Source organism: Bos mutus, chromosome 4 (genome assembly GCF_027580195.1).
Source record: "Bos mutus isolate GX-2022 chromosome 4, NWIPB_WYAK_1.1, whole genome shotgun sequence".
Classification (NCBI taxonomy): domain Eukaryota; kingdom Metazoa; phylum Chordata; class Mammalia; order Artiodactyla; family Bovidae; genus Bos; species Bos mutus.
The window spans coordinates 41,002,718-41,024,442 of NC_091620.1; the positions used below are offsets into that span (position 1 = coordinate 41,002,718).

The 21,725-nt window shown below is 41.4% G+C and overlaps 2 protein-coding genes across 7 annotated transcripts; both read right to left on the reverse strand.

Moving 5' to 3' along the window:
* Nucleotides 1–1,582: 1,582 nt before the first annotated feature.
* Nucleotides 1,583–6,709, reverse strand: C4H7orf25 (chromosome 4 C7orf25 homolog). 6 transcript variants are annotated; one of them, XM_070369356.1, is made up of 2 exons: nucleotides 6,354–6,709; nucleotides 1,583–2,977 (listed from the first exon to the last, which is right to left on the reverse strand). In XM_070369356.1, the coding sequence occupies exon 2, from the start codon at nucleotides 2,954–2,956 to the stop codon at nucleotides 1,691–1,693; it is 1,266 nt and encodes a 421-aa protein (XP_070225457.1). In that variant the 5' UTR covers nucleotides 2,957–2,977; nucleotides 6,354–6,709; the 3' UTR covers nucleotides 1,583–1,690. The 6 variants fall into 6 exon arrangements, with proteins under 6 accessions (XP_070225457.1, XP_070225459.1, XP_005899483.1 ...); XM_070369358.1 differs by lacking the exon at nucleotides 6,354–6,709 and adding an exon at nucleotides 4,044–4,169; XM_005899421.3 differs by lacking the exon at nucleotides 6,354–6,709 and adding an exon at nucleotides 3,912–4,039.
* A 4,673-nt stretch (nucleotides 6,710–11,382) lies between these two features.
* Nucleotides 11,383–21,674, reverse strand: PSMA2 (proteasome 20S subunit alpha 2). The gene is made up of 8 exons (XM_005899420.3): nucleotides 21,594–21,674; nucleotides 17,970–18,046; nucleotides 17,280–17,412; nucleotides 15,809–15,931; nucleotides 14,986–15,067; nucleotides 13,447–13,520; nucleotides 11,762–11,819; nucleotides 11,383–11,677 (listed from the first exon to the last, which is right to left on the reverse strand). Exons 1-8 carry the CDS (start codon nucleotides 21,632–21,634, stop codon nucleotides 11,561–11,563), a joined length of 705 nt encoding a protein of 234 aa, XP_005899482.2. The 5' UTR covers nucleotides 21,635–21,674; the 3' UTR covers nucleotides 11,383–11,560.
* Between the last annotated feature and the right edge of the window lie 51 nt (nucleotides 21,675–21,725).

Sequence of the window (21,725 nt, forward strand, 5' to 3'; positions counted from 1 at the left end):
CATTATACTTCAATCGTTCACCTCCAGTCCAGACTAAGAACTCCTTAGAGCAAGGAGCAATTATTCATCTTTTGTACCAATAACTGTTATAACGCTAGGTACTTAATAGTACCAAGGATCAACACTTTAGGACTTTAATAGGTGCTTGAGAAGGCCTAAGTTCAATTTCTAACACTAGACAATTTCTGCTGCAATGAGTTAAATCTACCTCTCTAAATTGGAGTCCCAATCACAGCCATTTTCCCCTAGCAAATGTGTTTAGTAATAAAATCTCTCCCAGAGAAACATCCCATACTCTTAATTTTGCATTTCCATTGTCACAGGCCCCGACAATCAAATTTCACCTACTTAACACTGTGGCTGGAAATGTTTACTCACAAAATAGGGGTTGGCACAATAGAAAAGGCCAGGCTGTGGAATCACAAAATCAGGTTCTTAACACGGGTTCCTACACTCAGCACAGTTAATACCTCAGCTTTAAGACTCAAGTCCCAATTTTTAAAATGTCAATACATTATCTACTTTGTTGTTTTCGCTGCACATTAATAAAACACCTAGCACAATATGGTGGAGAAGGCAATGGCACCCCACTCCAGGACTCTTGCCTGGAAAATCCCATGGGCGGAGGAGCCTGGTAGGCTGCAGTCCATGGGATCGATAAGAGTCCGACAGGACTGATCGACTTCACTTTCACTTTTCACTTTCATGCACTGGAGAAGGAAATGGCAACCCACTCCAGTGTTCTTGCCTGGAGAATCCCAGGGACGGGGGAGCCTGGTGGGCTGCCGTCTATGTGGTCACACAGAGTCGGACACGACTGAAGTGACTTAGCAGCAGCACAATATGGACATGAAAATTTTCTTTTTAATTACAACTGTATCATGCAGCAGGCATGAAATCTCCCTGGGGCTGTTTCATGAGAGAGACGTAATGGGATAATGCGCCTATCCCTTGCCACTTGCACAACAAGAATAGTATCCATAATCCAAATACTGGCTATGTGGGGGCTATTTATAAGTAAAATCTGAATTATTTTATATATTTTTCAATATATTCAAATTAACATTTAACCTTCCACATCTTAGGCGTGTAGTAGTATGATTGTTGTCTATCTTTTTACAGTGGTATTTCAAATTCATGGGACTCTTGTGATCAGACTTCACTTTGTTTCCTTCTGTGTTAATGTACATAACCACCAGATTGCACCTAACAGATAGCAATCAGTATTTTTTTGTTAATAATGGCCATAATTTTGGAAATCTAAAATTATCTGTAAACAATGCCCAGGCTCAACACGTATCAAATGCTAAATCAATATAATGAAAAGCAAGCTTCAGAGGTTGCTCAATATTTAATGCAAGATGCAATGTAGCCATAGTCAAAGAGATGTGATTACCATTAGGGGAAATGGAGCTCTACTGAATCAAACAAATCAAAGTATTGTGATACAGCTACAAGCCTTACAGAGATGTATTTCTGTTCTAATTATAATGTAGCCAGTTTGATAAATAAGGTTGTCTCTTATGCTTTTTCTACTTTAGGTTATTTACTTTATAGATGAGACACACCATCAACTGATTAATAAGAGTTCTAAGTATTAATTTTACCATAGATTTTTTTTTTCCAATTAAGATGGGGAGACACAGCCTTTGGTATAAATAACTTATTTCCATGACAATAAAGGATATCATTAGTGTTCACTGTCAGTCGTGCAGTCCTTTGGTAAGGGGGTAGCTAGGGCCTCTTTGCTCTCAGTAAGTGCTCTGGGCTGATGGATAAATACACTAAACTTAACGCCCTGGTTGTTGGCAGCCCTGACAAAACCACTATTGGCAGTCATTGTAATGGCTTTCAGGTTGTCTCCTGTCCCAAAAATTGTTAATGAGCGGCTGTTAATTTTGGAACTAGCCACTAGTTTCAAGGCACGCTCAGAAGGCTGGTCTGGGACCACATTAATTCGCTTAATCAGCATCGCAGCTCGCTCTCTCTCCCCGGGTCCTCCTAAGGTATCTAGAATAGACTGAAAATCCTTGACAGCAGATTCGCAAGCAAACAACTCCTTGTCCTTCATAAATGCCTCCAGCTGTGGCAGAACCTGCTCTTTCCTCTCCTGCTCTGCTTGTTCCGTGAGCACTTTTTCTTTGAAGATAAAGTGGCAGCCTCCATAGCTGAGGGCAGATACGTAGGTAATTAAAGTAGTAATGTCCAGGTTGACTCTTTTGCACACGTCCACCTTGATTTCTGTAGGAAACGCGACACTTGCTAGGATGTTTTCTCGGTCTACCCGGGTCACCTGCAAAAGTTCAGGGCCCTCATCATCTGATTCACTCTCACTGGGCTGGAGCTCTTCAGGGTGATCTAACAGAGAATTCACCGCTACTATGTCCCCCCTCACTGATATGCCCATTTCTTTCAGCTTCTCAGCCATGGGGCTGGAGACACTATTGTAAAATGCAAAGATGATGTGAGGGTTGCTATACTGCACGGGCTGCTGGTGACTGGCCTGGAGGAAGTCTTCAGCCTGCTCAATAATGCTTTTGTCACCATACTGGCCCCTGCCCAGCCAAATATTATGCAGAGCTTCAGCCTTGCGGCCAATGGCTTTCACCCAAGTATGACCACCATTTGCAACAACATCCACCACAAGGGTCTGCTTTTCTCCAAAGCTGTCTGTGTAACCGAAGACATGGAGAACACTGACCACTTCCTCCAGGTTTTCTGCTGATTCCACGATGGCTCTGAGGTGTGTCAGGTTAGTGCTCTGCAAGTGGGACTCCTTAATAGCTACTTTTCCAGCTTCTACTTTCTGTAAGAATTTCAATTCCGCCTTCAACTTGCTGCACAGCTTGGCACCACCTTCGATGCCCCCTTTTCTTGATCTGGAAAGTGATTCTGCTCTCTTGATCAGTTCCTTGGCTATGGCGATGCGTTCACAGAGCATGGAGTGTGCAGACATGCTGACAGCATTATTCCTTTCCTAAGAAAACAAAACAAATAAATCAACTGCAAGCATTTTTTCACTCAGGATTGTTAAGATTCCAATCGGACAGCTAAGATTATGGAGGCCCCGAGACTATGAACCTGGGATTCTGGGTGTCTGGAGTGACTTCCTCTTCTGAGAGCTAAGGAAAGGAAGACCGCTATACTTCCGAACTCCTTACCTACGCTGGTTTGCAAGACTCTTTACACTTTCATTTTTTCAGCTTGAAGGTCATGGGATCCACAATATAACCCAGGTTAGGATAAAATGCAGCGGGCTGGCAACCTGCTACATAAGAAATTTCCTTATAAGCAGCCTTACTATTTGGCTGTCAAGAAATCTTAGAAGGCTCGGAATGTCACGATAAAATGGTTAAAGTATCCGCATAGACTGGCTGGTTAAAAAATTGTCCAAAAAAAATAAATTATCCAAAACAAGAGACTCTCTCCTAAATTGAGCACTCAAAGCTTTTCATACTTGGGTCTCCTTCAACCTCCTACCTCGTGATTCCCAGGGGCATATGGTACATGCGCCAAGCAATCAAGACTGCCTGTTCCTGCCCGTGACGTCAACCCAGCCTATTTCTAAAGACCGAAGGAGCCCACCGACTTGCCTCCAGCTCCCACTCCAAAAGAAAAGCCTGAAGATAAACTCTACGGAGCAGCCGTGGCGGCCCGAGCGGGCGGGCCTGAGGTCAGTGGGGCCTTCCAAGAGGGCGCATTCGACCCTTTCGGGTCCACCTGCACGGCGGGCCCCGCTGGGTGGGCTGGGGCTCCAAAAGCCCCCGCGACCAGAGCCGGGTCTGCGGCGCGGGCGGAGGGCGGTCGGCGGCCCGGCGCCCACCACCCTCCTCGCGGGGCGGGGCCAGTTAAGTCCCCTCCGAGCCTCAGAAGGGGCGCCCCGTTCCCTCTCCCCTTCCCCGGTTCCTCACCGGCAGAGCCCAGAACTGCGAGCGCGAGCAGGGGGCCACGTGCGCGCGAGGCCGAGACCCGCCGGGAAACCTCACCGGGCAGCCCCCACCCAACTCAGGCCGCCGCTGCTGCTCCGCCTGCGCAAGCCCTACCGCCTCGGGCGCCTAACGCGTCACGTGGCCCCGCGCCGGGTGACGCCAAGTCCGCGATTCCCAGGCGGCAGCGCGGCCTCGAGAGCGGGGCTGACGCTAGCATGGTGGCCATGTTTGCTGATGGCACCGACTTTTCCTAACTGCCACCGCCGAGCGAACCCAGGGACGCGCGGCTTCCTGGCTCCAGGGGAGGGGCAGGGGTGGAACTTTCAGGACCGCGCCTTTCTCACTGGCCACCGACCGCTCGATCCCCAGCGTGCCTGGTCGGCTGAACCCGCACCCTAGCATTTGATCTAACAGTTAAGACTTTGCCTGGGGCGGGAGTCGATGCGTTTTGGTGGAGAAAATCTCCCGGTGGCACCCAGCTCCCCTCCTCGGGCCAAGCACATCTCTTTGCCGTCAAGCTCAAACCCCTAGAGTGCCAGACGACGGTTGTTGTAGAAAATGCTTGGCTCATTTTAACAGAAAACTGGCTGGAGAGGCTTGTCAGAGGTTACACAGCTGGTAAATACTGGAGCTGAGAGTTCTGACTCCAAGCCAAAGCACTCACCACTGCATCATCATGGACTCTGCATAGTGTCATACACAGATCCTCTGCCTTTCTAAAGACGACAAATGGTCAGTGGCTTCCGAAGGGCTGAGAAATTGACCTTAACCCTGCTACAGTGTCCAGAGTCACCCATAAAGTAGAAAGTGAAGTCGCTCAGTTGTGTCCGACTCTTTGCGACCCCATGGACTGTAGCCTACCAGGCTCTCCGTCCATGGGATTTTCCAGGCAAGAGTACTGGAGTGGGGTGCCATTTCCCTTTTCATAGGATCTTCCCAACCCAGGGCTCGAACTCGGTTCTCCCGCATTGTAGGCAAGACGGTTTACCGTCTGAGCCACCAGGGAAGTCCTTAAGCCTCATTCTAAAAATTAGAGAACTTGAAGTTAAATTTTATCCTGTGCCTGCCTGCTCCTTTCAGTTCAGTTCAGTCGCTCAGTCGTGTCCGACTCTTTGCGACCCCACGAATTGCAGTACACCAGGCCTCCCTGTCCATCACCAACTCCCGGAGTTCACTCAAGACTCATGTCCATCGAGTCGGTGATGCCATCCAGCCATCTATCTCATCCCCTGTCGTCCCCTTCTCCTCCTGCCCCCAATCCCTCCCAGCATCAGTCTTTTCCAATGAGTCAACTCTTCGCATGAGGTGGCCAAAGTATTGGAGTTTCAGCTTTAGCATCATTCCTTCCAAAACAACACCCAGGTCTGATCTTTAGAATGGACTGGTTGGATCTCCCTGCAGTCCAAGGGACTCTCAAGAGTCGTCTCCAACATCACAGTTGAAAAGCATCAATTCTTTGGCGCTCAGCTTTCTTCACAGTCCAACTCTCACATCCATACATGACCACAGGAAAAACCATAGCCTTGACTAGACGGACCTTTGTTGGCCATGTCTCTGCTTTTGAATATGCTGTCTAGGTTGGTCATAACTTTCCTTCCAAGGAGTAAGTGTCTTATAATTTTATAGCTGCAATCACCATCTGCAGAGATTTTGGACCCCCCAAAAATAAGGAACAAACTCACAAAGCTAAAAAAAAAAAAGAAAAGACTGCACAGGAGACATGTCAATACATTTTTCGAAGACCAAGAGCAGTGAAACTTACTCAATGCTTAACATATGGCAGGCATTGTTCTGAGTGCATTTCACATATTAATTTATTCAATCCTTTTAGCCTAAAAGATACACTTTATTTGAACCAGGAAGCCAAGCCTCTCTGCAGATGGAGTAGTTAGCATAGACAAAACTGCATCAAGTGATTCACAAAGCAGAACTCCCAGAAGGTTCTGGATACTAGGGGAGTAGTTGAGGCAGGACTGGAAATGGGCATTGCTTATGTTGTATATCCAACAGACACAGAAGTCCTCTCTCCAGTCCTGTGAAACTGGGACTGTTACCCATCCTTCCCCAGGCAGAAGTCTAGCATTTATGACGTTGAAGATAGGGGATTAGAAAGGTTCCAGACACATTACGAAGACTGCAAGTTACTATCCTGAATAGTAAAATGCTGTTGGCCCCTTTTCTGCCCCTCTCAAAACAAAGGCACTCCTGTCCTACTCCCCTCATCACCCTCTCCCCCAAACCCTATTTTTCTCTGTAACAGAGCACATGAAAGACCACAGAGAAATGATTTATAGGTGATATTTGGCATCCCCCAGTTGGTGGCTCAGACAGTAAAGAATCTACCTGCAAAGCAGGAAACCTGGGTTTGATTCCTGGGTTGGGAAGATGTCCTGGAGGGATGGCAACCCACTCCAGTATTCTCACCTGTAGAATCCCATGGACAGATTGGTGGGCTATGGTTGCAGTGAGTCGGACATGACTGAGCACACAGTAAGCAGGTTTGGGACTCACGAACAGCACTTACAAACATTTTTCTGTTTGGAATCTAAAGGAAACAGAAAGCAGGACAAATGTTTTGTTTTTAAGTATCTTTAAACTAACATTCTCAGGTGGCTCGGATGGTAAAGAATCTGCCTGCAATTCCGGAGACCTGGGTTTGATCCCTGGGGTGGGAAGATCCCCTGGAGAAGGGAATGGTTCTTGTCTGGAGAATTCCATGGACAGAAGAGCCTGGCAGGCTACAGTCCAGGGGGTGCAAAGAGTGGGACACGACTGAAGTGACCAACACTTTCACTCAGATGAATCAAGAGAATTTTTTTCTAAAGGGGAGATAATGGAGTATAGGAAAGAGTTCTTCAAATTTAAAAGTGCTATCCCAAATCTTAAAAACATCAATAGAAAAGTAGGAAGTGTCTACTAAAAGTAGAAAAGTCTACTAAAAAGTAGAATTTAAAAAAACAAGTGAAAAATACAGCAAAAACAAAACGATCTAGTATCCAATAAGAGATTCAATGTGGAGACAATTCTTTTTAATCTAGAATTCTTAAACCCAGCCAGTCAAGGAAAGGGGAAGAGGATGAGATGGTTGGATGGCGTCACCAACTCCATGGACGAGTTTGAGCAAGCTTTGGGAGTTGGTGATGGACAGGGAAGCCTGGCGTGCTGCAGTCCATGAGGTTGCAGAGTTGGACACAACTGAGCAAGAGAACTGAATCAAGAAACAGAATAGTTTCTATATACAACTAGCTTAGATTAGAGCAGGAAGAGAGGGTTCTTTCTTGGAATGGTGTGAAGGGTAGGGTGAGAATTGTTAAGATTACCTGATATCTGACCAAGAGGAAAACAGACTGAAGAGGGTTTTACAATCCTACTGGGGGGGGAACTGGTAAGAATTAGTGAGCCACAGAAAAAAAACAAAGCAAAAAAGTGAGGAAAAGCAATCACAGTATACTTGTGTGCTATGTCACTTCAGTCGTTTCCAACTCTTTTCGACCCTATGGACTATAGCATGCAAGGCTCCTGTCCCTGGGATTCTCCAGGCAAGACTACTTAAGTGGATTGCCATGCCCTCCTCCAGGGGAGCTCCCCAACCCAGGGATCGAATCCATGTCTCCTGTGTCTCCTGGGTTGGCAGGCAGGTTCTTTACCACTAGAGCCATCTGGGAAGCCCTCACAGTATACTTACATACCAATAAAAAAAACCTTTTAAGCTCAACATTGTGATCTAATTAAAGCAGAGGGGAATTGAGGGAGGTACGAGTTCAAAATTCTCATATTGCAGAAGAAAATGTGTATATGGTAGTTAACTGCAGGGAGCCAGCGTGAGGAACTCCGCCCGTGGCAAAGGTCATGAGGAAGGAGGCTCGGCATACGCAAAGGCAGGATCGAGCCTCAGGAGTCCCCCTGGAAATTCTCGAGCATCTACCCCCAAAACCAGAGTCTGCCTACTTTACTGCTTTGTGCTCTCACCTACACCTCTGACTTTACAAGGGGCTGTCCCCCACCACCTCTCTCTGAAAAAGAGTTAACTTACAGCTCCAGTTGATAAAGTTCCTGGGCGTGACAAGAGTGTTTCAACCTACAAACTCCTCTGAAGGTTATTCCGGCCACATGTGATTGTTCACAGCCTCCCAACCGTGAGAGGCATGAGATGTTCTAAACTGTCTAAATACAGATTCCTTTGAGCAGTTAAAAGATTGATTAGAAATTGTATTGGTGAAGGGTTTTTCACTTGTTGGGCCAATGTTTGCTGCTAAGTTTCCATATCCCTTACCTACTGTGTCCCTGGCAGTGTATTGATTAATATAATTGGTGTATAGGAATGTAAGTAGTACCTTTAATGTTTGTAACCTTGGACCCTTGAGTTAATTCTTTTCTTGTTATAGCCCACCACACTTTTGCCCTATAGGAATGCAACTTTAATGCTTTTGGAGGGTGGCACCTGACTTTAGAATAATCACCTTTAGAGAAAAATAAGTTTTCTGAAGAAAGGATCTTAAAATGTTAACAGGCCTCTTGACCAGATGATGTAAATCACCTAAACTTTTGCATATGATAAGTTTGCAGGAAGAAAGCTTGGCTTCAATTAGGATCAAGGACTGCTGTCCTTGCTGACTCTACCCCTTCCCCCATTATCCTCTATGCACAACTTAAGGTATAAAAACTACTTTGGAAAATAAAGTGCGGGCCTTGTTCACCGAAATTTGGTCTCCCCATGTCATTCTTTCTCTCACCTTCTGGCTGAAGTCCTATCTGGGGCGTGGAAGCTCGTCAAGCCTACTAATTTTGCCTGGGCTTCTAAGATCTGACCAGGGAGGCCTTAGTGTCTCCTCTCCTTCGGGAGAACGGGAGGACGCCTGTGGCCTACGTAGGTGACGTAAATTCCTTATTTTGGAATTTTATTAGCTTTCCAAGTAAACCACGTTATTCAGCCTCTTTTCTCCACTGAATTTTCTCACTGAGTTATCCTTATTTAACCACTCTTTATATCTTTAATTCTATCGTATCCTGATCACCGAAGCCATCTCCCCTTCGAATTCCCTGGATCCACCGGGGCTGGACCCCGGCAGTTAACCTTTTGGAGTCCAGAAACGACCATAAAAGCCTACTGTTTTGAAATACAGGAGTACCTGATAGAGTACTTAAAAAGTGAAAAGTGATGAATGGTCAGGGACAATGCCTTTGATCAGGGTTAGCTGTCCAACTTTAAGCTCATGCTTAGGAAGCTATCATTTGGTAGCCAAATATTGCTGGTTCCATAAGGTCCTTTGGAGCAGAGTCATGGGAAGAGTATCAATTGAAGGACCTGTATGAAGTAATATGACATTAACACAGGACCACTGGACTGGTTTCAAGAAATTAGGATTCTAAACCAAAGGACTTACTAACTCTTCTTACATGTTCTCAGGCTTGTGCTTCTTTACAACAGGGACTCAGAGCTTGCCTACATTTGTAATAAGGACTGAGAGCAGGCATTTTCAGCCATGAACATAATTGAGCAATAGATGAAGAATCCTCTGATCATACTTATCAGCCCATCAGTGCCCAGTAAATTAGCAGTTGATAAAGATCCGTATTACTTTTCTTCCTGATCCCCCTTTCCTTTTGAACTCCCTCTGACCCCCACACATGTGAGTTTTAAATATGTCTACATTTCACTGCTAATAATTGTTTTGCAAAAACTTGAATTCACCGTTCAGTGAGGAACTAGAAAACAAGTGGAAGCAAATGTTCTAAGAGAAGATACAAAAAAAAAAAGAACCAAAAATGGAAAATGTACATGAGGAGCATTATGACACTTAAAATAAGATTTTAAAAGCTAGAATCCACAGGCTAGAAGACTGAAGAGTTTGGAAAAGTGTAGGGATGCATGCAATCGGTTTCTAGACCAAAAACTTTTGAGTTTCCCAAGAACTAGGACAAAAGGAACAACTTGAGGTCAGTGAAGAGAACAAACTGAGAACCAAGGGAGAAGTGTTCATGGAGAAGCTTCAGTTGAACTGGGCTTTGGACTTAATGGGGCAAGAGGCGGAGATGAGACTCTGGACACAGATGTGCTTCAGCTCATTTTTCCTCCCTTTATTCCATACGATTTATTCTGTTAGCACTCCATAACAACCTCCATGTGCTTTTTGTCCTAAATAAAAATGCCTCTTCCCTTCTTTGAAGAATTTTGGCATTCCTCTGATTTCTTAATGTTGGACATTAGCGAGCCTAAGCAAATTCAACGGAGCTGAAACTAGCTGAAACTTAACCATTAACCTTGCCAGGCCTTTCACTTGCAGAATAGAGGTTAGTCCTGAGAAAACCCTCTGAGATAATTACCATGTGCAGTCACTCAGCCAGTCAAGGAGGAGAGGTGAGACCTAACTCCAAAACTATTCCTTTCGACCACTAAGTTCTCTTTTTAGCATGCTGGATTCATAATGTACTAAGAGCCAACAAGGGGAGGCTGTAATGTTAAATGAGGCTTAAGACAAACGTCTAGAAACAGGTCAAGCTGGCATCTCCCATCTCTCATCATAACACTCCTGCTACGCTAGGGGTTAACGGTGACAGTGGGGAGAACTGGGAATCCTGACAAAAATACTCCAAGATAAGTCTCTTTCCTAAGAAGGCTAAACTTAACCAAATCTTTTGAGATCTTTTGAGCCACATTTAAGTCACAGAAATCCCCATCTCTTTGTTGGTAAGAACAATGACATTCATAAACTATGTTCTGTGAGCAAGACTAATGACAGGATTTCTCTCATCCTACGATGCCTTAAAAAACAAAGAAAGCTTTAAGTGCTATGCCTTCACATATAATGTAAACAGGGTTCTGATATTCCATGATTAGCTTGCTGTTGGAAGTCTTAATGTGCAGTGAAGGTTCTGACTACAGAGGTTACATGAATGAGGGAGAGACTTAAGCCGTAATTTTGACATTTAAGTATTAGTATTTTATTTCCAGCACTCACGTTCATCCTTGAGTTAGAAAGATCTAGTAGACTCTAGGGGGCTCTTCTGAAATACATTTACGTATTTGTGATGGAAAAATCAACAGGAACTAGCACACCGTTTTTTATGTATCTACATGGTACATCTCCTATAGGAGACTGTTCGGCTTAGCACTCTCGGCAGCTCCAGGGCAATCTCATAGAACATCCTAGGTTTCACTGATCCACACCTAATGGAGCCTGAAATACAGCTATGCTTCCTACCCTGCCTCAGAATCCATGAAAGTCTACAGATTCTCTCAGCTCCAAAAGCAGTGTTTACTGAAATCAGGATCTTGCTTTCCTGAAGCAGACAACATCTGACAGTAAAGAAGATGACAAGGTTTGACTTAACCCAAACTGTGTGAAGACTAAAGACCAATTTCACCATTCTGCTTTTCAATGTCATTTCCAGAAATCAACTGTGATGGAAAGCAGGAAATAACTATGTTAAAATTTACTAACTCCTAAAAAGCTGGAAGTTAATTTAAGAGTTTATTATGATTTATAAGTCTCATTTTAAAAACATCAGTCCATCAAACCATGTAGAAATAAGTATGCAAAAAGTCTGCAAAACAAAACATACTTTAAACATGTTTAAGTAGAGAAGTTATCTGAAATTCTGGATTTTCAGTCACTTCATTATTTGCATTATTATGCAATGGCAGCCAAATAATCCTTAACTTCAGTTGGGGTAAGCCTCCTAAATCCGGCTTCGTTGCAGATTCCAACTTCTATATTATCTTCTGTCATCTGCCCTTCAAAGCTTTCCTGATGAAGGAGAGGAAAAGGTCAATTTTCCAAACAGTTAATTATAAAATCACTACAAATCCAATCATTAGATATTGAACTAACCTTTAGGGTTAATATGGCTGTATGAATGGCATCTTCAAGTTCCAGATCTTCATTATATCTAAAGAATTTTTTTTAAGAAAAACAATGACTTATGGCACTATTAAGATGATTCATGACTAAGAAAACACAATGATAGCAACAACATAAGATTTTTTAAACACCTAATAAGACACTCTTAAAAATATTAAGTTACAGATTAATTCTCCTAGTCTCCTCACTGAGCTGTCCCCAAAATAAGAAATTGACAATTATTGGGGGTGCATTCCTGACATCATGAAGAGTGTAACCCTAACACGAGTTTACTTAAGAAATTTCCTTAAGTATAACTATTTTAATATGATCAGTATGTGGTGGCAATATTATAACAATTTACAAAAATAAAGCCGAGAAATCAAACCTTTAGTAAAGTTTCATAATGTTTCGAAGACTCACCAATAATACTTAAGAGGAAAAAGAAAGTACTTTAAGATCCTAAGATTATTTAAGCTTACCAAGTAATCCCAGGTCTAAGATTTTTAAGTAATCTTAGCATTAATATTATCTGAGAATGTACTGAAAAGGTTCATTTGGTGGTTAAAATCAATTGCAGACTCCTCCCATCCAAAACATAGGACACTTTTTGGTGGGCTACAATAATGCTGAGTCTAGAATACAGCTGGAATTAAGTGCGGGCAGTCTGCTGTGCTGGGCAGGGGCAGATTTTTATGTATCATTCCACTTTTTATCAAGTACATACATCACATCTTTTTTTAATTTATATCTGGCTGCACTGGGTCTTCGTAGCCGTGCGCGGGCTTTCTCTAGTTGAGGTGAGCAGGCACTACTCTCCTATTGAGGGGCACAGGCTCTAAGGCACACAGACTTCAGGAGTTGTAGCCCATGGGCTTAGTCGCTTTGCAGCATGTGGGATCCTCCCAGACCAGGGATCAAACCTGTGTCCCCTGCATTGGCAGGATTCTTAACCACCGGACCACCAGGGAAACCCCATATGTCACATCTTTAATCTATCATCGACACCAGGTATTTGGGTTCACTATATATATATGTGTGTGTATATATATATATAAATTTTTTTTGGGTAACTGTCAAAATGAAAATGATAGAGGAGCCTGCCAGACTATAGTCCACATGGCCTCAAAGAATCAGTCACGACTGAGTGACTGAGCACACATACCAACTGTTATCATTTAAACCATTTAAAAGTTTTCTTTTTTTTTTTTTTTTCTTTAGCCTCCGTCACTTTGCCTGGAGGGGACTTCCAGGTGCCCAGCCCCAAGATGGGCATCTTGGCGCCGGTGTAGAGCACGATGTGGTTGGCCATGACTGCTTGAGCTCTGCTGACCGGGATCAGAGAACCGTAAAACCATTTAAAAGTTTTCTTCCCAAATTTTTTACTCCAAATCCAATGGTCTTTTTTTTTTGAGATGGTAGAAAAAAATGAAGTTAAAAAAAATAAAAAACATTTAGGAAAACATGAGAATGTAGAAAGAGAAGTCCTTAAGAAATGAATATTACCACTTAATATGTTGAAGGCTGGGGAGCCCAAGTACAGACAAGTAAGTTTGTTCTATCAGTAGCTAGGCTAGAGTCATGCAACAAATTTGTGTATAGATTAATGATATTATTTACAGAGAGCTGAAGACCATAGAGTAAGTGTGGTAATGAATCTAGTTTTACAAATCTACCTTTTCTCAAGGAAAGTTTTCCCATTCACATAGTTCTTTCCCATTGCTGTGGCTTTCCAGGCAAAGTAAGCTCCCTAATCAGGAGAGGAAGAGGGAAAAAAAAAAAACACACATTTTAAATCATTAATATAATTATTTATGACTCTGACATTTATTTCTCAGTTCCATAATTTGTCTCTAACTTCTAAGGTTTTCAGAATATTTACTGGAATGCAATAAGCTACGTCACAAAATAAATGAATGTGATAAAGAGGCAAGAAGAAACTTTTGGAGGTACAGCATCTTGATTGTGTTGATGATTTTCTCAGGTATTTAATACATCAAAACCCCATCAAATAGGTATAATTTACTGTATAAAATTTATGTAAAAAAAAAGAAATGAGGTTAATTTAGAGCAAATAATCAAAAGTAATATTTTAACTTACTACAATTGAAAGGCTCTAAAAATCCTATCTGACTGAAAAACGGTGACCAGCTCTCCATCATCATTAGTGAACAAACTAAAAAGACACAGCTTTGCACTAAAAATTTTCAAAGGTGTGATATTTTGTAATCCAAAGTTACACGAAAACAGCTACATATATGACTCATCTACTGAAAAAGTACATATGCACACATATACAGAAATTGAAAGCAACGGACCATATTTTAAAAGAAAACAAGTGACTTTTAGCTATACGTAGGGGGAAAGGGCAAAAGATGAAAGCTGGATTCCCATTATGGTGGCTCTTCTACTCTCAGGAAAGGAAGATTAAGAAGACTTGGCATTTAGCTTCAGAAGCTCAGATATGGGGTAACAGACACTGTCAAAGTTCCTCAAATACTTAATTTTTCTGATTTAATTAACAACCTAAATATTTTTGCTTTTTCAGATTACAAAGCTAGAGTACAAGATGTGAGCTGAGTAAACCTGCCATTACCTAATGATCTATAAACTATGAAAGATCAGTTTCTGGTAGTGAATCTTTTCTTCCGGGTCTCCTCACAGCAAACATGAGTGACAGACGTGAGACACACGTGGAGGAGTGGTGCCTTCTCCAGACACCTGCCAACCCAGACACCAATCTTCTGCTTTATAGCAGACGACTCACTCATTTTGCAAAACATCAAAGTCATGACAGTAACATCAATATTTGTGCAGAAGAGTCACTTCAAGTCAACCCCAAGATTAAACTAATGGCAAAGGGCACCGCCCACTCCCAGAAAGGTTTTAACTGAATTTAAAATTAAAATTAGTTTTAATCATAATTTTTAAAAGAATTCCACAGATTTACAGAGATTTGATAACTACTTCAACAAATCATTCTAAGTATGTGAAGTTAATCAGCATGCCAGAAGAACAGAGGGCAGAACCAAAGGAGGTTCCTTATCAGAAGATGAAGTTATCAACATTTTAAATGTACAAGTGAACATGTATTACTTCTAAAGCCCAAATGGAAGAGAAAATACTCTAATTTGTAAGGTTTTTATGGCTTCTATTTTTATTAGATATTCAAAGAGCACTTTAACAAACCCCTCAAGTACATCTATGGTACTTACAGATGGATCTGACTGAAATAAATATGGCCGTCCCTCATTCCAACCACAAATAAGTAAAGAAACTCCAAATGGGCGAACACCACTGAACAAAGAGAAATGAAAATTACTTGGCACCTTCATGGTGTTAAGTCAACTTAATGTAAGAAGTTATTAATACTCTCAAGCAAAGCAAGTTATCAGGTAACCGAATTAGACTTCTAAGTTCCTTAAAAAGCATTTAACATCTTTCTAAACAAATCAATTCAAAATGAATTTTATTTATGGTACTGAGGAACAACAGTCAAATCATTTTGGTAAATAGACTGATACAAATATTGAGGTTAATAAGTGTGGGTAACACTTCATGTCCTAATAAAATAACAGATTTCACCAAATGCAGCTTTTCCACTGGTTTTACATATCAGCAATTACCTCATCATTTTCATACCCAACTCAAGAACACTGGAATTAAAATGAATACAGATGTGTCAGTTACTGCTTTCATCAAGTGCTTACAATCATTTCCAGCTAGAAGATAAATCTGGAAGCAGCAATGACTGCCTGCCCATAAAGAAATGTTTTAATCACTGTCAAAAGGACTTTATCTAGAAGCTGCTTTCTGCTGTTACATGAACAGCAATAAAACATTCCCGCTTTCTCTTTAAGAAAATATTTCAGGTAGTTAAGATCAGAACTATTCATTCATAGTGGTTTTCTTCACTGATTAAGGAAATACAGGAATACTAAGTCCTCTTTTTTTTTTTCTGAAATATGTCTACTTTTACAAAGATGATTTTTTTTTTCCCTAATTTATGACACATTTCAAATAATAAAATCAACTTACCCTGACTGGGTGTATTCCTGCATCACGGAAGCTACTCTCTGGACCAGCTGAGCTGTGGGAATGGGTTCTTGGTAAACGAGATAGTACTGTTGAGCTAGTTTTCGAGCTCTGTGCACAAGTACCCTGAACAACAGAAAAGAAATAAGACTTAATTCAAATTCAGATGCTTTACATCCTCAAGACTCAGTCACATTCTACAGGCATACAACTATAGCACAAGTTTGACATGCATCTCTTTAATAGTAGCTCTCAACTATAAACCAGTCTTGTTCTTACATCCAATTACAGTTAACTTACAAGAAAATATCAGAGTGTCGCTGAAGAGCTAAACTACAGGAAATGGACAAGAATAAGACAAAAGGAAAACTATGGACTAAGGGTATCAATCAGTTTAACAGACACAGCTTTAGTGCACAGGAGAGCTTTATCTCCTGTCACAGCATCTTCAAGAGTATGCCCCTGTTACCCCAAGAGAAGGTACCTTAGCATTTTATATCTCACTCCAGGCAATACACTAATGCACACGCATGAACACACATACACACGTGTTAAGGCATCTCACTTTGCCTCAATCGTGTCCACGGACTGAACCTCAAAAAGTACCATGAAACTGTTTATAATGTAAAAAATGTAAAATTTGTCAAAAGTATAACAATTAAATATATTGGCAAGACAAGCAGGATTTACCTCTACCTGCTCATGTGCTACTGATCTGAGCTCCACACATTATCCCTCTGAGCAAGACTCCTGCCATGTCTGTTGATCCTGTGAGTGGTAGTGCACTGCAGCCTCCCCCCTGCAGCGGCAACAGGTTCCACTGCAGTGAAGCTGAAGCATATGTCGGTGAACCTAGTGCTGTTGCCGACTCATGAAAGTGAAATTTTGGCTCTACCTATCTTGTTCCACATAATCAATAACCAAGTAATAATAATCCTTTCAATTGTTAAATGACAAACATAGAAAACTGTCAATCTCTTTAAAGTTGCTGGTACCCTAATGGAACCAGATTACTCTCTTCCTGTGAATATTAAAGAAGAGACTACATAAACGTCTGGATCCTAACTGGCTGTCATAGTCTACAACTTCCAGTGGCCTTTTTGAGAATTTTGTCCTTTTGCTAAAAACAGAAACAAATACAGTGAAGTTAACTCTGGATAGTATGCTTTCTTTTGCTGTTTGGTAAACTTTTTAAAAATACAGTTTATTATAACATGTATTGCTGAGGCCTTGGATGGTAGAAGAGAACAGAGGTGACGGGGTAAGTACTGTATCCATCTGTTCTTTTAACAAGTGAATTCTTCACCTTCAAGTAACCCCTAGTCTGCCTCATACTGGCAACTAACTTAACTTCAGCTGCTGTTGTTCAACTAAGCAAAAAACAAGAAGGTAGGCGATTAAAGGAAAACATCCCTTGGTTTTTCTTCCCAAAGTATCGATTACAAGGCATTCATGTGATGGTTATACAAGATACCTGTAATCTGGGCCCATGCCACTATACACCAAACCTATGTGCTTGGTGATTGGTTCCACTTTGTGGACACTTCGCTCATCATACAGAATGGATTTCTGTTTCTTCTCAGTTGCCAAGACCACGCCATTTGCAGCTTAAAAAAAAGAAAAGCGACTTGAATGTTTAATCATTTAAACACTCTGTTTTAACAGTTTTCTAATTACAGAAGCATTTCAGCCAAACTCCTTTATTTTCTTATTTATAAAACCTTTTCTTCTGAGTTTCTACATTAGAATCACCAAAGGAATGGTAAATCAGCTTTCCCTCAATGGTCATCTGTATTGCACAAGAAATCCCTGAGTTAAAGATATTATGCAACTTTTCCTAAAGTATTCTAGGACACCTTAGAGTACATAAGTTTTAAAATTATGGAATTCTGCCTACTTGGCCTACTGTTCTTGTAATTTGAAACATAAAAACCAATGATACATTTTTGTAAGGTATCCTTAAATTTTACAATTAACCTTTTCTAAGTTAAAAAATTTAATCATCTTCTTTGGCTTATTCTTTAAACATCAAAATACTGTAGATTAACAAAAGAACTGTTAAAAATTATGCTGCCACAACTATTTATTTTACATTAATGGCCTATTAATCCCCAAAGAGCATTACAACTAATAGGAATCTGAAGTGAACGAAGCATTTAATTACCTTTAATTCCCACTGAAGGAGCTCCTCCAGCTACAGCAGCCAAAGCATATTCTATCTGGACAAGTTTACCAGACGGGCTTAAAAACAAACAAAGGTATTGCTAAATTTCACATTCTCAAATATTTATTATAGGAGCATGTCTGACAAAAGGGCAGGCAAATAGGCCAAATCCACTAATCAAGCACCAAGGAATAGAAGGGCTTTGAAAATTTATCAGAAGTTATATAGAAACCAAATTTATTAGGTGATTTGAACATATTCATAATGAAACACTAATCTCTCTCCTTTGGTTGATTTTTCTTGTCTGCCATTTAAAGCAGCATCATTATTCTTTCCTTTCACCACTCACCAATAGTTTTCTCATCTGTAAAATGGGGATAATAGTGTTACCTAGTTCAAAGGTTGTTGTGAAGATTAAATGATGCCTTTTGTTCCTGGCACAAAATTAGCACTAAGTAAACACCAAATAGTACTGTTATTAAGAACATGTATGTCTGTTAAATACCAAATAACAGCATATATTCCATGTGGGTGGAGTTTAACATTTTATAATGTAGACATGACCTAACACGTAAGATCTAGATGTCAGTCACAACAAAATACAACAACAAAAAAACTATTTCAAGATGCTGTGAGCTGGTTATACTTAACATATCTGGTTCCATTGAGTTTGACAGTCAAATGCTAGGTCCAAAGTGGCTTTTTAGGTCATATATTATTTCAGTCTAGTTGCTGAGTGTTAGAACAAATTACCATAAACATCACCAATCCTTCTATTTGATTGATAAAGTCTTTGAATGAAAATAATTTGTCCAAAGTGAGACACAAGCTAGGTCCACATATCCAGTCTACTACTGAAAAGATAATCTTCAGTTTCAGAAGGTCATTTGTTTCATCTTCATAAAATTATAGATACTGTCACTCAAGTCTCAACACAACCATGCCATCGCTCTCCAGAGAACATGACTACCCTTAGAATTCAAAAATCCCCTCTGACAAGACAATCCGTTTGCAATGCACTTCACCACTGTCTGGTGAACTCCTTCCAAGTCATTCTCCAATCCTTAGTAGAAGTGTCATTTTCTCAAGGAAAGCTGCCCTGACCACCCAGACTAGGCTGAATCCCACACCCTCACACCTAAGTGTCCCATGCTTCCTCTCTGGCTCAGAGTCATCACACTTGAATTATTTTGTAACATTCACAAAGTGTAAGCTCTGTTCAATCAATACACCAAGACATAACCTATGACCAGGTTCATCTGACTGACAGACAGACATACATCCACACCTATTTAAGGAATAAACCTAGGGGCAGCAGTCTAAAGACTGTTAAATGACAAAATTAGCTGATTTGAGCAGTGCAATTCCAAAGCCCCAGGATCTCTATCAGGGATAACTGAAATAGCCCTCCAACTAGTCTTCTTATTTTCCACTCTTACTTCCATTCCCTGATCCGGAGTTACTTTTGTATCATAACATCTTCCACTTAAATCCTTTAATTTTTTTATTCACTTAACAATAAAAGCTCCTTACTCTGGCCTACAGGGCCCTGCAAGATTGGTCCAGACCCAGGATAACTCCCTGCTCACTATACTCTAACACATTGGACTTCTATCAATTCAGTCTCTCTCAACTTCAGCACTTTCAAACATGCTTTTCCCTGTCTGCAACTCTCCCTACCTCTAAATTTTCAAATAGTTGGCTCCCTTTCATCTTCCAGTCCCCCGGAACAACCCCCAAGCATTGGTCTTTCCTGACCACCCAATCTAAAGTTACATTCCTTCTTTCACCCTCTCTTAATAAAAATTCCTGAGTAAAGGAAAAATATTCTTCAGAGTGTATGAGTAGGCACCCGTTTGTTTACCCACTGATTGTCAATGAAGTGAAAGTTAAAGTCGCTCAGTCCTGTCTGACTCTTCACAACCCCATAGACTATATAGTCCATGGAATTCTCCAGGCCAGAATACTGGAGTAGGTAGCTTTTCCTTTCTCCAGGGGATCTTCCCAACCCAACCCAGTCTCCCGCATTGCAGGCAGATTCTTTACCAGCTGAGCCACAAGGGAAGCCCAAGAATACTGGAATGGGTAACCTATCCCTTCTCCAGCGAATCCTCCTGACCCAGGAATTGAACCGGGGGGTCTCCTGCGTTGCAGAAGGATTCTTTACCAGCTGAGCTATGAGGGAAGCCTACTGGTTGTCAATATCCCCAACTAAATGTTATCCTCAGGAACACCTTTTCATCCTATAGTATAGTCTCTTATCACGTCTACCATTAATAATTCTGATTACAACAGGCTAGAAACAATTTTTAAAATCCAAAACAGAATTGCACCATCATATTAAAAAAAAAAAAAAAATGTGTTTAAACAAGGAAATTTACTATAGAAAGATTCAGTCCCTGATAACATATGGTTGCTTCATGTTTCAGCTAGGATTAGGATAACACTTTCTTAAAGGTCCAGGTTTTGTCTCCGAATACGAACAGTAGCGACCTGTCAAACTTTGTTTCCTGTCATTGTATATGAGATCTTTTTTTTAAAAGATAAATATTCTAGTATTTTAAGAAAACATTACACAGTAATGCAAAGTGTATTAATTTTGTCGTCAGAAAGAACCCAGTTTAAATATTAACCTATGACCAGGGAGGAGTTATTGAATTTGAGTTGTGGTCAGCTCATCTGTAAGATGTTTAGAAAACATGTATCACACAGGGTAGCCTACAGAGATGGAGTAAGCTCCACCCACACAGAAAGTACTCAACAAGTTAGATGCCGCCTGTCTTTAGCTGTCAGATAATATTTTTAATTAAATAGGCCATTACTGATCTGTAGGAAAATGGCAAAATTGAATCCTTCTCCCGTCAGTAAAGCCTTTGGTGACGGTTTTCTTACACAGGGAACGATGATAGTGCATCTCTGATTTATTTTGAAAAATATGCTTACATAAATATTCTAAAGTTTAAAAGCCTACAATCTTTCTTTAAATAAACATATCCCCTTTCAAAAATAACAGCCCCAAAGCAAATACAGCCTATTTTGGAGCACACAAAGACAACGGGCTAGAAACATTACCACTTTCACTTTCAGTTCTTAAGCTTCCAGTAGGGGCACCGAAGAAATGGAAAGCGGGAAAAGGTTTCCAAAGACATCAGCGCCAAATGGAAGCTAAGACTAGAACTGAACTGTAAAGTTGGGTCTTTCCAAGAAAAAGGAACCCCACAGAGCTGACCAAGATTCCGACCTCCAGAAGCTCCTGAATCAGGCCTACTTGAGTCAGGAAGGAAATCTTTTGAGTTCTGGACAGGAAACCTGGAAGCAGCTCATTCAAAATTGCCTTTTTCTCTAGTTCCAAAGCGAAAGAAAATCCCTGGGTGAGGGCCTCAACTTCCCACAGCGCCTAGATCTCCCAGGATACCCCGACTCGCGTTCCCACGGTCCCCAGGCACCAATGCTCCCCAGGCCGCGGGAAGGCCCCGCAAATGACTTGGCAAACTCGCATTTACACCCCCATTTCCTACTAGGCCCTCAGGAAGAGCCAAGTCAGAGACCAGGAAGGTAAAAACCTGGTCGGCAGAGCTCCTGCTACCTCGGTTACGTGGAAGACCTCGGGAGTCCCTTCCATACCTGAATGTAGTCAGCGAAAAGCTGTAACCACGCTCCGCCATCTTTACCCGAAGACCCAACGCACATCCGCGCACATGCGCACTGAGGCCAGTTTCGTTTCTTTTCCCCGCCCCGCGCGTTCCTTTCTAGATT

Bases quoted from the DNA above. Each gene is read 5' to 3' on its own strand.
- C4H7orf25 (XM_070369356.1), bottom strand. From the start codon at position 2,956: ATGTCTGCACACTCCATGCTCTGTGAACGCATCGCCATAGCCAAGGAA.
- PSMA2 (XM_005899420.3), bottom strand. From the start codon at position 21,634: ATGGCGGAGCGTGGTTACAGCTTTTCGCTGACTACATTCAG. The intron at 15,068-15,808 runs GTAAGTTGATTT...CTCTTTGTTCAG, and splicing joins CAGGAATACACCCAGTCAGG to TGGTGTTCGCCCATTTGGAG. The intron at 11,678-11,761 runs GTTAGTTCAATA...CTCCTTCATCAG, and splicing joins CAGCCATATTAACCCTAAAG to GAAAGCTTTGAAGGGCAGAT.